Source organism: Podarcis filfolensis, assembly GCF_964270895.1.
Source record: "Podarcis filfolensis genome assembly, chromosome: 4".
NCBI lineage: Eukaryota > Metazoa > Chordata > Lepidosauria > Squamata > Lacertidae > Podarcis > Podarcis filfolensis.
In genome coordinates, this window is record NC_139607.1 from 32458217 (window position 1) to 32473713 (window position 15497).

Here is a 15497-nt window from a genome sequence, read left to right on the forward strand (position 1 = left end):
TTGGGGGAAGGCATCTGTGAAAAAGACACCATTTTATGTAATGCTCTACATGTGAGTTGCATCTTGTGTCTTACGCAATAAGGCTTTCTGTAAAAGAATTAGATAACAGTTAAAGTGGCCCAGAGTGGATTTTTCAAGTGGCACAATAAGAAAAAATGTACTCTTTCATTTTATTGCCAACCAACATAACAAAGAGATGAGATTTCAGGCTACCAATCAACACATTCCAGGGACTCACTCACAAATGGAGCTATGCTTTCCCCCAGAGAAAACCCATAATAGTTATGGAACATTGGAATCAGATTCTAGACAGAGCCAAGCTCTTTTATTCTTCTGAGCTTGGAATTTTAAATAAATAAAAAGAATGCAAACAGCACATATTTCATGCAGGTAAACATATGCTGAATCAAGCAAATTGCATCTCTTGCCAAAACAATTTAATAGTCCAATCAGTTCAGCTTCACTGAGACCATCAAAAATGGCAGGTGAAATGCCCAGCAAAATAAAATCTGATGTCAGGGTGGGAGGGAGGCTCACATCACTCACATGGAAGGCAAAATCATTCACAATTTTTCAGCATCACCATCCCTATTACTATGAGATTACACAAACAGGTGTGAGAGAGACAGGGAGACAGGGAGGGGGGGAGAAGACAATGACAGACTGCGGTTACTTGTTGTCAAGGCTTGCATATGATGTCCAGTTGGGCACTGGAAATCACTAGAAACCATTTTAGGCTTCCAGTTCTTCTCCGTATTCTGTTTCTCTCTCAAAGTTGTTTCCTTATAAGCAGCTTTAGGCAGAATTAAAATTGCACCAAAGCTTTTCAAACCACAAATAGTTTGTGTAATGAAAGAGAATTCACCGGCACACTTCCCAAGAAGTGTCAGCCATCCAGGTACCAAACAATGCAGACTTCCCTTTCTAAAAAGCTCATTGGATTCCTTCTTTTTAGATAGTTTTTCAATGTAGTGCTATATTATATTACATAACATAGGATGTAATTGCTTCCAAGAAATACCGGGAGCAGGAGAGTGTTGGATTAGACAAGAATCATAGGCTTTTGCTAGTCTTAATGTCTCCTTGAAGACAAACACAATTTCAGTTTTTTAAAAATCCATTGGGGAAATGCTTTATGGCATCCTTTTACTGCCCTTAGAGAAGAGAAATTGCACAAAGGGTTTCAGCTTTCCCCGTGTTTCAGCCTGGCCAGTGGAACAGTAAGTACATTAGCTGCTTTTGTCACTGGTCTGCATTCACTGTTTCTAAATTTCTAAGCAAACCCCAAGCTTTTACCATAATGGCCAAAAGAAATCTTGCAGATGCTTTTGACAACAGTTAGAATTTAAGATGACCATATGATCCATCGTTCTTGGTATTCAATGAGACTGCGAATGTTAACTTCCAGGCATGTATAAAGTTCCTTAATGGAGCAGAGGAAACCCAATCAAATGGAGAAAAATGCTTATACACAGGTGTAAGATTGCCAGAGCCAGAGAGAACATAAGAAAAGCTCTGCTGGATCAAACCAAATACCCATCTGGTCCAGCATCCAATTCTCACAGTGGCCATGCATATGGCTTTGTGAAACCCACAAGCAGAATCTGAGTGCAAGCAGGATTTGTGATGTCTACTTGCAGTGCCAGCGGGTAGCTTTCTTTCTTGCACTTCTACCTAGCTTTGGGAATGAGGGAGGAGGGCTGCAGGATCTCTTAATCCAGAATACGGCAGCTACACTGGTGACAGGGGGCGGCCGCTGAGACCACATAACACCAGTCTTGAAAGACCTACATTGGCTCCCAGTACATTTCCGAGCACAATTCAAAGTGTTGGTTTTCACCTTTAAAGCCCTAAACGGCTTCGGCCCAGTATACCTGAAGGAGCATTTCCACTCCCATTGTTCTGCCCGGACGCTGAGGTCCAGCTCTGACAGCCTTCTGGTGGTTCCCTCATTGCGAGAAGCAAGGCTCCAGGGAACCAGGCAGAGGGGCTTCTTGGTAGTGGCGCCCACCCTGTGGAACGCCCTCCCACCAGATGTCAAAGAGATAAACAACTACCTGACATTTAGAAGACATCTGAAGGCAGCCCTGTTCAGGGAAGTTTTTAATGTGTGACATTTTAATGTATTTTTAATCTTTGTTGGAAGCCGCCCAGAGTGGCTGGGGAAACCCAGCCAGATGGGTGGGGTACAAATAATAAATTATTATTATTATTATTATTATTATTATTATTATTATTATTCCCCTCACAACTCCATCCCAAAGCCTGGGAAGGTTCTGTTCAGCTTAGGGAGGGAGGTGCAATGCTCTGGCAGGGGCCGAGAGGCCAGTTTCTCAAAGCACACATAACCTCTTTCTCCTCCAGGTAGACAAGCAAGAGTAATGATCAGAGTTCAAGGACACATTCCAGCCTGGCAAAAATACTCCAGGAGGGTGTGAAGTGTGAGGAGTGTGGCCTGGGGGAGAGTAGGAGGTGTGGCTGGAGGGGGCATGTGGCCTTGGGAGAGTCCTAAGGGTCAGACAGGCCTGGAGGGTGGTATTTGGCCCTGGGCCTAAGGTTGCTCACCTCTAAGGTTCCTCTAAGAATTGCTGCAGTATTATATTATGTGTAGGGACGCGGGTGGCGCTGTGGGTTAAACCACAGAGCCTAGGACTTGCCGATCACAAGGTCGGCGGTTCAAATCCCCGCGACAGGGTGAGCTCCCATTGCTCGGTCCCTGCTCCTGCCAACCTAGCAGTTCGAAAGCACACCAGTGCAAGTAGATAAATAGGTACCGCTCCAGCGGGAAGGTAAATGGCGTTTCCGTCTGCTGCTCTGGTTTGCCAGGTGCGGCTTAGTCATGCTGGCCACATGACCCGGAAGCTCCCTCGGCCAATAAAGCGAGATGCGCGCCACAACCCCAGAGTCAGCAACGACTGGACCTAATGGTCAGGGGTCCCTTTACCTTTATTATATTATGTGTAACACTAGAGTGTGACTGTTATTCCAAATCATTTGTAATTTTGTTGTTGTTGTTTAGTCGTTTAGTCGTGTCCGACTCTTCATGACCCCATGGACCAGAGCACGCCAGGCACTCCTGTCTTCCACTGCCTCCCGCAGTTTGGTCAGACTCATGTTTGTAGCTTTGAGAACACTGTCCAACCATCTCGTCCTCTGTTAAGAACACTAATTATGACAGGGTGGCAGTTCCATGCCTACAGGAGCTATGGGCAGTCCCTGTTCCGTTCTCGATCCTAGTGGCATTTATTGTCCATGTTAAGTGAGAATGGCCATGGGACTGGATCCCTGAAGATCTAGCTTCCATTATGGTTTTGCTCGGCATTACACAACATTGTGGCCATCACTGCTCGCAATAACAATTTCATAGGATTAAAATGTTGCTAAAGACTCTGTGTAGCAGATGGCAGAATTTGATCCTCTGGCTGCAACTTAATTAAAGCGGCGCGTTGACGGTGACCATGATCAACTTAGGGAAGAAGGCCTTTGACCCATTGGCTACTTATCTGCAAATATCTGCAAATGTTTTCCATTTACTCATCTCAGATTCTGGAGTCTGTCCAGCAGTAGCAGAAAAGGAAGGCAATGGGTGCAGCAGAATGTCTAGGAATTTGGTGGGAAATGTAATGCTAAAGCAGAAAAAAATGACGGTTTTTAAAGTTGTTCTGAGTAGGGGTGAGAAAGAGACTTGTCATCACCTTACAGAGATTATAGAAAGACTGTTCCTGCCCTCTGGCTTAGAATTTGAGGCCTGGTGCTTACAAATATCATTTGTGGGAGATAAACCTGTCTGTGGACTGTACTATTTCAAACTATGTGCATGGACTCATGTGATTGAATGTATCTCTAATATTCCCTGCACATAGAAAACCCTCTTATCAGGAAGAAGGGTTGGTTTATTCCAGTAGTCCTCAACATTTTCAGGCCCAGGACATACTTCTAATCCAAACCAGCATTTGGAGACCCATTTTTTAACCTTTTACCATACATTTGCATGGTGGTAGTGCTCTTGTTGAGACCCACCTCAGATCAAGCCGTGTCCCACTTGTGGGTTCCAACCCACCAGCTGAAGACCAGCGGTTTATTTTATTTATTTATAAAAAAATATTTACATACCACTATTCATTTAAAAAATCTCAGAGCAGTTTCCAACAGTCACACATAAAACCATACAATAAAAACCATGTAAATATATATACAGTCATACCTCGGGTTACGAACTCTGCGGGATTCGCGTTTTTGGGTTGCGGACTGCGCTGAACCTGGAAGTACTGGAACGGGTTACTTCCGGGTTTTGGCACTCACGCATGTGCGGAAGCACAAAATGATGTCATGTGCATGCGCAGAAGTGCCGAATTGCGTCATGCGCGTGCGCAGACGCGGTGCTTCACGCTGAGAATGCTGGGGGTTGCGAATGTGCCTCCCACATGATCACATTTGCAGCCAGAGGTATGACTGTATATATAATAAAATTAGAAAGCAGCCTTAATGGAAAGATGTATGCTTAGTTGCATGCAGAAGCCTGGAGGAACAGAAACACTTTCAGCTGGCATTTAATGGTCTAAACCAGGCATGGCCAAACTTGGCCCTCCAGCTGTTTTGGGACTACAACTCCCATCATCCCTAGCTAACAGGACCAGTGGTCAGTGATGATGGGAATTGTAGTCCCAAAAGTCCCAAGTTTGGCCATGCCTGGTCTAAACAGAAGGAACCTGCTGAATTGCTTTGACATAGCAATCCCACAGGGCTGGGCTGATGACCCCAAAGGCTCCATTTTGTCAAATGAGCCTCATCAGGTTGAGGAACAAGTCGTTAACCCAGCCTCTGAAAGCTGAAGGTCCCAGGTTCAATCCCTAGTATCCCCAGAAAGGGCTGGAAAAGACTCCTTCCCTGATATCATGGAAAGTCACTACCCGTCAGTGCAGAGTATTGAGCTAGATAGGTTAATGGTCTGACACAGCTTCCTATGTTCTCTCTCTCTCTCTATGTGTGAATGGAACATCCAGTCCTGTTAGCCCTGCCACAAAAGCCCACCAGCAGTCAGAAGTGGAACAGTCCACAAGCCAGTTTCCCCACACCATATGCATTAATGCAGTGCTTTTTTATGGGGTTACACATACCCCTAAACATTTTGTGAATTTGTGTACTTTTGTCCATTTACTGTATTTATTTCCCCCGATCTGAACTATAAAATGGTGACTTTCTTGAGTCAAAATGAGAGTACCCCTAAACATATTTTAAGAAAAAAAGGACTGCATTTATGGAACTATTAGAGAAACAAAGAAAGGTGACAAAAAGGGAATGGATAAAGAAGGGTGAACAAATCTCAGGTTCGTGGTGTTTAGTTGTTTTTTTGCTAGAACTCCAAGATCTACTAACCAGGTGGAAAAGAATGGCTGAGTGGGGCAACATACATTTAGAATTAAGGAGCGGGGAGCTTCTGAGCAAACTGAATTTGTTTTTAATACCAAAACTGAATGCACAGCTCTTTCACAAAAAAAACCCCTCTCCAGTCCCCCCCCCCCAAATTTCCACCCCTGATATCACCAGCTTAATTTAGAAAATGAGGAGGGGGGGACGCTTTGTTGTCACTGTTGTTAAACAATTGAGAGTCAGAAGCCTTGCTTATCTGCTGCAAATTACTTCTTGATCTACCCAGCAGCGGCTGGTCCATTTGAACAAAGGCGACACTGCCCCAGCAATCTCAGTGCATCCTCAGCTGGCCCCCACCTGCCTGCCTTTGAACTTACAACCAATCAGGGCATGGCTCTGTCTGTAACTGGCTCTGGCTCCACCTACTGTTGGCCTCCCTGCCTTCCACCCTATCAGTTCCAATGGACACCAGGCACCACCGGACCTACCAGTAGATTCTGATTTACTCCTGGAAAAGAGGAAACAAATTGTACCTAGAAGCCCTCACAATAGGGTGAATCACGCTTTTTGCGATGCAGCATGCACATGTGTTATGCATGTTATGGGGCACCTGTTTGCGTGACACATGATGGTGGAACACAGTGGTAGAAATCCCCAACAAGCAAAATCCAGGAGCAACCAAGCCATTGCATTTTACTGCAGTCCTTGTTTAAGCTATCCATTCTCAGATGCTTATGAGATCGATGACACAACCTTTAACTCTTTAGCTGTCTCTCCCAGTTTTTATTGATGTGTCTTCTCCACTCCCCCCCCCTTTTCACAGCTTCTCACAGATGCCAACAGCTTCAGGGAAATATGATACCAATGATAACATCACCATCTTCACTAGGATTCTGGACGGCCTGCTGGATGGATATGATAACAGGCTTCGTCCAGGCCTGGGAGGTACAACAGATGTTCCTACAAGCATGCCATTGTAGGGGAAAATGCTTAAAACCGCATGCAGTCGTGTCCCAGTAAGAGATGACCAAAGATGTGTTTAGGGAGCAGAGGGAGATGGTTACGAGATCTCCAGAAGGTGTGCTGAAAGCAGCAGAAGAGTGCCTCAAAAATCCCCTGGTGCTTTTGTTTTCTCACTGGTTGTATGTTAAAGATTTTCCCATTTTCAAGTTAGAAAAAGCATCCCTGGCCCACAGAGTTTGTAATCCATTGAATCCTTCTCAGAGCAGACCTAGAGAAGTCAGATCACCTCCTCAGTGTGTACGTCGGCCTTGCAACCAGATAAGGAAGTTGGGGAGGGTGGGAGGAGAACACTGATTCTAAATTATAATGGCTTTGCTGCAAGACTATATGAAAGCCACTTGCTATACTGTTTATTATTTAAATCCCACATTTTCAGAATTGCTTCAATATAGATTTAAAGCAATACAACAACAAAAAATGAGAACTGAACAATTAAACAACACCAGCCACAATGTAGTGGAGACCAAGTAATAGAATGACTTGTCAAGGGTTGCAAAATGTCCCAGTAAATGAATGCTTTCAGTCACTTCCTAAAGGCCTTTAGGCATTATTGGAACAGGAACAGGAAGTGAGTTCAGCTGTCAAGGTGCCACCACTGTTGAGGCCGTGCCCCTCACAACCACCCACAACCCCTTCAATAGTTTGAGTACTCAGATACTCTGGACAGCTCCATACAGACTCAGGCTGGAGACTCCATAAAAGTTCAGATGCAACCATAATCAGAATAAACCTTAAATAGGAAACACGGATCTATTCCAATATCTAGCTCTGCCTTCAGTAAGAGATACCTTTTCATTTGAAGAGGATCTTCATCCACTGAAAAAGTGGAGTTTGACCCCAGGGTCATCACACTTACCTACAGAGTAGGTTCTTCCTTTCAATATCTGGATAGAAGTCATATAGAATATTCCCTATACAGTGGTACCTCGGGTTAAGAACTTAATTCACTCTGGAGGTCCGTTCTTAACATGAAACTGTTCTTAACCTGAGGTACCACTTTAGCTAGTGGGGCCTCCCGCTGCCACCATGCGATTTATGTTCTCATCCTGAAGCAAAGTTCTTAACCTGAGGTACTATTTCTGGGTTAGCGGAGTCTGTAACCTGAAGCGTCTGTAACCTGAAGCGCCTGTAACCTGAGGTACCACTGTATCTGTTTTTGGTTAATTGCTAATCAGTTGCCTCTCAAATCTCAGCATGCTCTATCTTGTAAATCAATAACCTAAATATCTGATAGTGTTACTATAGCCCCAGGTTGTGATGTATATCACATTACCAAGAAAACATCACCAAGATTTCTAGGATTTCCTGATATCTGAAAAGATTTGTCATGTAAAATCAATATACCATATCTAAATTACTAAGCTGAATAGTTGGCAAAACTCGAGTTTCCTTAATGACGTAGGCTTTGTTATGACGTTATCATTCCATGAAGGAAGCAAGAATAGAATAGAATCCTTAAGGGGAGAGGAAAAAAAACCCCAAATGAGCTTTAAGCAGTGTTGAAAAAGATCAGAGAATCGTTTTTTAGTACAACCACGTGAATACTAACAAATGCAGCCAGTTGTGAAATTTGACATTGTTAAATGTTATCATTTAATTTTACCAGTCCAGTTGTTTTTGAAGCTGGGCAGACATAATTAATGTCCTCTTTGTACCAGAGCTAAAGACCATTCATTTCATTCACTCTTCTGATGGTTGTGGGGACTGGGCTGCTAATGCAGGCATGCAGAAACTTGGCGTGTACAGTGACCCATTTTCTTTCAATGGAAGGGCACCTCTGTGTCCGCACCCCTCTTTGCACATCTGTTGAAGCAGCCCACACATCCAGGAGCTCCACATCGTGTGCCTAGTTACATGTACTTAAAGGTAAAGGGACCCCTGACCATTAGGTCCAGTCGTGACCGACTCTGGGGTTGCGGCGTTCATCTCGCTTTACTGGCCAAGGGAGCCGGCGTACAGCTTCCAAGTCATGTAGCCAGCATGACTAAGCCGCTTCTGGCGAACCAGAGCAGCACACAGAAACGCCGTTTACCTTCCCGCCAGAGCGGTACCTATTTATCTACTTGCACTTTGACGTGCTTTCAAACTGCTAGGTTGGCAGGAGCTGGGACCGAGCAACGGGAGCTCACCCCATCGCGGGGATTCGAACCACCAACCTTCTGATCAGCAAGTCCTAGGCTCTGTGGTTTAACCCACAGTGCCACCCGCATCCCCCTACATGTACTTAGGCCTGTTGAACTGCCAGACTTCCTTGCTTGCATTATTCTTGTAGGCGGAGGTGATCTACTGCTGCTACAGTGGTACCTCGGGTTACAGACACTTCAGGTTACAGACTCTGCTAACCCAGAAATATTACCTTGGGTTAAGAACTTTGCTTCAGGATGAGAACAGAAATTGCACGCCAGTGGTGCAGCGGTAGTGGGAGGCCCCATTAGCTAAAGTGGTACTTCAGGTTAAGAACAGTTTCAGGTTAAGAACAGACCTCCAGAACGAATTAAGTTCTTAACCCGAGGTACCACTGTACTTACTTCTGCAATGTATCTTAAGCATGTTGTCCTCAACACAGAAACAATATGGTAATTGCCCAGAAGCCGCATAGCATTAAGTGGAAGAGTTAGGATGCCGCTGAAGGGCAAAATCCTTCTTTGCTTTGCTATTGCTATAATATTAGATGCTCCTCGATGCAAATTGCCAGCTGATGGAGCAGTCTTAATTGTTTACATTTCTTTGTTGTAGAGAGAATAACAGAGGTGAAAACAGACATCTTTGTCACCAGTTTTGGCCCTGTGTCAGACACCGAAATGGTAGGTTGCAACGCTGTGATTCTAAATGTCCCCTGCTGCTATTTGCTAGAATAATCTGGAGGACTGGTTCATTCTTATGAGCTACGGCACTTATACAATGGTCTCTGTTTTACGCCAGGAATATACTATTGATGTTTTCTTCCGGCAAAGTTGGAAAGACGAAAGGCTTCAATTTAAAGGTCCCATGCAACGCCTGCCTCTGAACAACCTCCTTGCCAGTAAGATCTGGACTCCGGACACCTTTTTCCACAATGGTAAAAAATCTATCGCCCACAACATGACCACTCCTAACAAGCTTTTGCGCCTTGAGGATGACGGGACCCTCCTCTACACAATGAGGTGAGGATGAATCTTGTGGGTTTCTTTTGAAGCCTGTTCTGTGATAAGTCCCCATTTGTGTTGCCTGGTGTTCTTCACAGGAGAGTCAAGGGGAAAAAGTCTTTTGCATGAGAACATCAAAAGAAAGCAGAAGGCATAATCATGCCTTATAACTAGCAATTAACATACAGCTTCTGAACAATGCCGATCTTTTAAAAAAAATTATCTGAAAAGCAGATGATGCAGACTTTTCTTTCTTTCTTTCTTTCTTTCTTTCTTTCTTTCTTTCTTTCTTTCTTTCTTTCCAAAAGACTGGTACTTTCCCATTGTATTTGTAGCTGTGATTTTGATCTAAGCCAGAAAGTTGAATCTGTCACTGGTTTGGTACTTATTGTACCATCAAAGACTAGGTTTTTCTTTTCTTCCTTGACTTTTACTAATCCTAATTAACAGACCATGATGTTAAAGCTTTGGCGAGCGCATGAGAGAGGCTTCATTTTAGCAGGTGCCCTTTTTCAGATCAAGCGAGTGCTTTTTAAAAGTCTTTGTGAGTTAGATCAATATCCATATCTTTCATAGCTCTGGTCCTTTCTGATCTAGTGATATTGGAAAGACATACTTTTGCACTGCAATTTGTAAAGGTGGTGGAATGGATTATAAGCCCCTCTATGGCCTGATTTTTTTGTTTTTAATTTCATTGCTAATAAATAGGATGGAATGTAAGCCCCTCTGTTGCCTGACTTGTTGTTATTGTTGTTCTAATTGCAAACAAGTGTTCTGTAATAGTTACTTAGGAGCAACAATTGCATCAGAAGTGTGGTCACACAGACAAAAATCTATAGGGAAATTAATGCATTGCATATCATGTACAGCTGCCTGTAAAATATGATTAATGACAAATGATAGCGGCAAACTCTGGAATTGGCTGGACTTGTAATAGTGAACTTATTATGAGTTCTTCTCCCATCCCCTGAACTCATTAGGAACTCAAGTAAAGTTTCGTCCTGGCTCATCCTGACTTTGCTAGCACCATCACATTTCTACTGATGCAGACATCCTTTTGCAAAACTTATCTGGAAGTGGCTGCAGCAACAATAAAAACCTTCCTGTGAGGTTTCTGTACCTATCAGAGTTTTCTCATTGCTAGTAACAGCATGGCTGAGAGACTGAGCTATGATTCAGGAAGTCTCCAGTTCACAACTAGCTCCTGCAGTGAACCTCCTAGGTGGCCTTAAGCAAGCCACTCTCTCAGTTCCCTCCTCTGACAACTCAGAACTCTGGACCAAGTTACCTGAAAGTCTATCTCTGTCTGTATAGATCTGTAAGAGCACTTAGATCACCTGATGCAATTCTAGCTGTGGCACTGCATCCTAGAGAGTATGTCGTGCAGTGACCTGAGAATGCTTGCCTCAGAGAGCAGAGCCCTAGAACCCTTTGAGTCCATTATAGTTTAAGAGCACCTCATCAATTCCTATCATGGTTTGCAGCAGGTTTCCCCACTCTTTATGAGCCTGATCGCTACTTCACCAGAACCCTGGTTCCTAGTGAGGAAGCCAAAAGGTGTTGCTTCCTAGTAGAGCAGCAGTTCTCAACCAGTGGGTCCCCAGATGTTGTTGGACTACAACTCCCATAATCCCTGAGCTCTGGCCTTGCTAGCTAGAGGTGATGGGAGTTGTAGGCCAACAACATCTGGGGACCCACAGGTTGAGAAAGGCTGTAGTAGAGGATTGACTCCACTTGGCTCCAGAAGCACAGGGAACATATTTAATCAGAAGCATTCCTGTCAGGTTCTTTTCCCTGTGTTTGAATCTGTTCTTAGCCTCTAGGCCAGGGGTGGGATACCTTTTCTTTCAAATTATTTTTATTGGTTTTCCAGATTCCTACAAATCCAACCAAATTACTTTAATTTAATACAATTTCTTTTTTAAAAAATCAGGTTTCCCGCTCCTGTTGTAAACATATGTCCATCTTTTCCTCCTGTAGCCACATCATCTCTTCATTAATATCCATTTCATTCTTCATTTGTTGTTGTCCATTCTTATAGCTGACCATCATTGCCTCCTTACAGACAGCACCTCGGTTATTTCTTTAAAATATAAAATCCATTTCATGTGTGTAGTCAGGGCCAGATTTAGGTTTGGTGAGGCCCTAAGCTACTGAAGGTAATGGGGCCCTTTATATGTCCAGCTATCCTTTGTCAACAACAAATTGTCGCTGTTTTTTGTGTTGAATATATGCTATATGGTAATTTATGGACCTAATAGGTATCTAAAGCCATTTGCACATAACAAAATATGTATTTTATCAAAGTAATTGTTGAACTGAAATACAATTAAGAAGAAGTATATTAATAGTGAAATACAATTAAGAAGAAGTATATTAATAGTGAAACAATTATTAAGCTCTAACTTAAAGTGCTTTTGCTGTTGCTGTATGTAGGTTTTATTTTATTTGTTTTTTATCTTATATTTTGGAAATGTACATCCAGTGGTGTTTTTTTCTTTAATTTTTTTTGGGGGGCCCCCAAGAGTGCAGCCCTAAGCTATAGCTTGTTTAGCTTATACGTAAATCCGGCATAATCGGATAGATACATAATGTGTAGTCCTTCATAATCGTTATTGTCTCAGACCCGGTGTGCTGGGAGAGTTAGTTCTTATCTTCCTTTGTTCAGTCTTTGCAGTGTTTACAAAGTCACATTCCAACTCCTGCTGTTCACAATTTGCATGCAGGTTGCGGCTATAAATAACTCACAGATTACACGTCCACTCTCTGCCATTAAAATTCCACTCTGGAGTTCTTCCTTGGCATGCAGCTGAAGACAAAGTCTTTTCTCAAATACAGCCCCTTGCCAGATCAAGCAGCAGCCGAGGAGTGGGGCACCTTTTTGAGCTGGCAAGCCAAATCTTTAACTCCCCTCCTCTCATGGGCCAACTTTGAAAGGTGGGTGTCGGGTCTGCCAGTGCTGCTCACAGTGGTGGCAGTCCTCTCAGGGCCTCGCCACGGGTGTGTCGCATGTGTGATGTCATGCGCATGCGATGAACCTTTTCCCCACCCCCCATGTCAGGCAGAACTCGGCGTCTCTGTTTGAATTCTTTTGATATTGTCTGCTGCCATAATGCAGCCTTGAAAGGCATCCCTCCTCAAAGCTGAAGCTCTGCAGCCATGAAACTTCAAGTGCTTCATTAAACTCTGGCTCTGTGACAAAGTGTCATAGTTGCGAGGACTCAGTACAGGGCACAGAGTAAGCAGCAACATCAGCAGTCAGATGAAAAAGGGCCAACACTTAGCAGCAAGATACAATGCCGCTGGAAGAAGAAACATGCGTCTGATTAGAAGGCAGTCATTTCTGTGCGTGTGCCGCTAAGTCACAGAGTGCAGGCCCAGAGCAGAGTTCTAGAGGGCCCCTCTAGCCATTGCACTTTGTATCTGGTCCATGCTGCTGCCCATTCCTATAGATACTCTTTGACAGTGGCTGTAGGAAGAGGCTCCTTTGCAGCATCCTGCTGCTGTGGCACCTGTAGTTGCTGGGTTTGTTGTGAGTCCTCCTGAGTAGCTTTGTGGGACACGGTGATTGAAATTTTGTAGAGGAAGAGGAATCAGTGGTGGTAGCAGACCACAGAGGGAAGATGCAGCAAGGGAATTGGGAAGCCATGGTTTCCCATCCATTACCTAAACCATTGCCCAAAGCTTGTCAAAAACTTCTGAAAATCCTTCAATGTAATGATAGATTTGTTGTAAATATTCAGTTTTGTAGTGCAGAAAATTGCCCTAATACAAAGGGCTCTGCCATTCACAGAACTTCTGTGAGAGTGAGAGTCTAGCCTACTCATTTCAGTCTTTCTTTATCTTATCTGTATCCCCAGACAATGGGGATCCAAAGAGCTCCCCCCAGCTTCTAACTTATTTTCACAACAACTCTGTGAGGTACGATAGCCTGAGAAAGCAGAAATGTTGGGAGTAGGTATCTTGGGTGCTGAAATGAATGTGGCAGATTTGGGTTTTGAGGACAACCCAATGTGTGTACACACTATGTGCTAGATGAGAATTAAAGAGTTGTATCAGGCTGCCGTTTGTGTTATTGCTTCCATTTTTGGTTGGGAAATCCCTGAGTAATACATAATCATATCAAAATGCCACTGCAGAGCTGGGCTGCATTTAGAACATCACTTCTTTCATCATGAGTGTTCCTGTGATATTTTTCACTGGCAGAAAAAGTAATGATAACATGCACCGGTTTGTCCTTAGAGAAATCGCTGCTAGCTGTAAAATGTCAGGTTTCAAAGTGTGATGTCTCTCTCTGTGTGTATATTAGCAAGTCGCTTTCCCTCACATTTAGTAACCATGGTGCAAATTGAGAAAGCCCTTGTTATGCTTGAGAATTGTTCCATTGTTTTTAAATTCAGGCTGCCTTTGTTCAAGAATAAAGCACAGTGTGATCCCCCAAAACCTGTTTTGGGCTTGACCAACCACATGGTTTAGCAGCCCTGGAGGTTATTTCTATGAGATCATTACAATTCAGAATTGAAATTCCAGCTTCTGTGGATGCAAGTACGTATACATTTCATTTTAAAATGTACATAAAAATTAAAATGCATATAGAAATATATGAGTGGGGGTATTAAAATTATTCAATAAATTTTAAAGCCTAGATAATGTTGGACACCAGTCAGTAAGGATACTGAAAATTTAGATTTGATGTAAGTGAACTGAACTGAGTTCATTCAATTAAATTCAGCACTCCTCTTCTAACATCTATTTCAGTAGCATATACAAGTATTGCAGACTTGTAACAAGGTCAGCACTTAAATTTTCCATTCCATAATGCACAATTGCTGTAATTTTCTGCATAACCATTATGGTCACTTTTAGAAGAGAGAGAGAGAGAGAGAGAGAGAGAGAGAGAGAGAGAGAGAGAGAGAGAAAGAAAGAAAGAAAGAAAGAAAGAAGAAAAGAAAGCCACATCCACAAAGTTGGAGTTTTCATAGACTGTCAGTTTTGTGTAGTACCTTTCTTGATTGAATTTGAGCTGGAAATACCCCTCCGCTGGGGATGTGAGCACTAAATTAGTGTGTCTGATCTCTTAATTGTGTGTCTGATCTCTTAAAAAATGAATGCGGGGGGGGGGGGGGCTAGATCAATACAGTGGTACCTTGGTTGTCGAATGGCTTGGCTCCCTAACAAATCGGCTTCCAAATGCTGCAAACCCGGAAGTAAGTGTTCTGGTCTGCGAACATTTTTCGGAAGCCAAGCGTCCGATGCAGTTTCCACAGCTTCTGCTTGAGGGCAGGAAGCTCCTGCAGCCAATCAGAAGCCACACCTTCGTTTTCTAATGGTTCCGGAAGTCGAACGGATTCCCGGAATGGATTAAGTTCGACAGCCAAGGTACCACTGTATGGGTATCTGGATTAGGACCATGGTGGAGGTAAAGGCTTAAAGGGTATCGCTACAGAATACATTTTAAGCACATCCAGTGCACATCTAGAGCAATGGTTTTCCCAAAAGAATCCTGGGAAGTGTGGTTTGCTAAGTGTACTGGGAATCATAGGAGGAAACTAAACTTCCTAGGATCCTTTGAAGTCATGTGCTTTAAATGTGTGTGGTGGATCTGCCCGCGGTCTCCCTCCTGGGCTGGCTTCAACCATCACCCCCTCCCCAAGCTCAGAGGACGATTCAGGTGAGGTGGAACTGCTGCTCAAGGAGTCACTATCCACTGCTCTGGGATCTTCCAGGTCAGAAGACATTGCCTGCTGTAGTCCTTGGACTCAGAAAACCTACAGTGGTACCTTCATTCTTGAATGGTTTAGTTGACGAACAAATCGGCTCCCAAATGCTGTAAACCCGGATGTAAGTGTTCCGGCTTTTGAACGTTTTTCAGAAGTCAAACATTCAACATGGCTTCTGCTTGAGTGCAGGAAGCTCCTGCAGCCAATTGGAAGCCGTGCCTTGGTTTTCAATCGGTTTCAGGAGTTGAACGGACTCCCG

General features: G+C 43.6%; 2 protein-coding genes across 4 annotated transcripts in view; one reads left to right on the forward strand and one right to left on the reverse strand.

Annotated features, from left to right (window-relative positions):
* Positions 1–15497, reverse strand: part of GABRB3 (gamma-aminobutyric acid type A receptor subunit beta3) — a 201900-nt gene that overhangs the window by 151848 nt on the left and 34555 nt on the right. The window lies entirely within an intron of this gene.
* GABRA5 (gamma-aminobutyric acid type A receptor subunit alpha5) overlaps positions 1–15497 on the forward strand; it is a 74036-nt gene that overhangs the window by 12353 nt on the left and 46186 nt on the right. For all 3 annotated transcript variants that reach the window (XM_083610821.1, XM_083610822.1, XM_083610823.1), the window contains exons 3-5: positions 6194–6315; positions 9130–9197; positions 9316–9536. In XM_083610821.1, coding sequence (XP_083466947.1) covers positions 6194–6315; positions 9130–9197; positions 9316–9536 — 411 coding nt within the window. The remainder of the gene's footprint in view (positions 1–6193; positions 6316–9129; positions 9198–9315; positions 9537–15497) is intronic.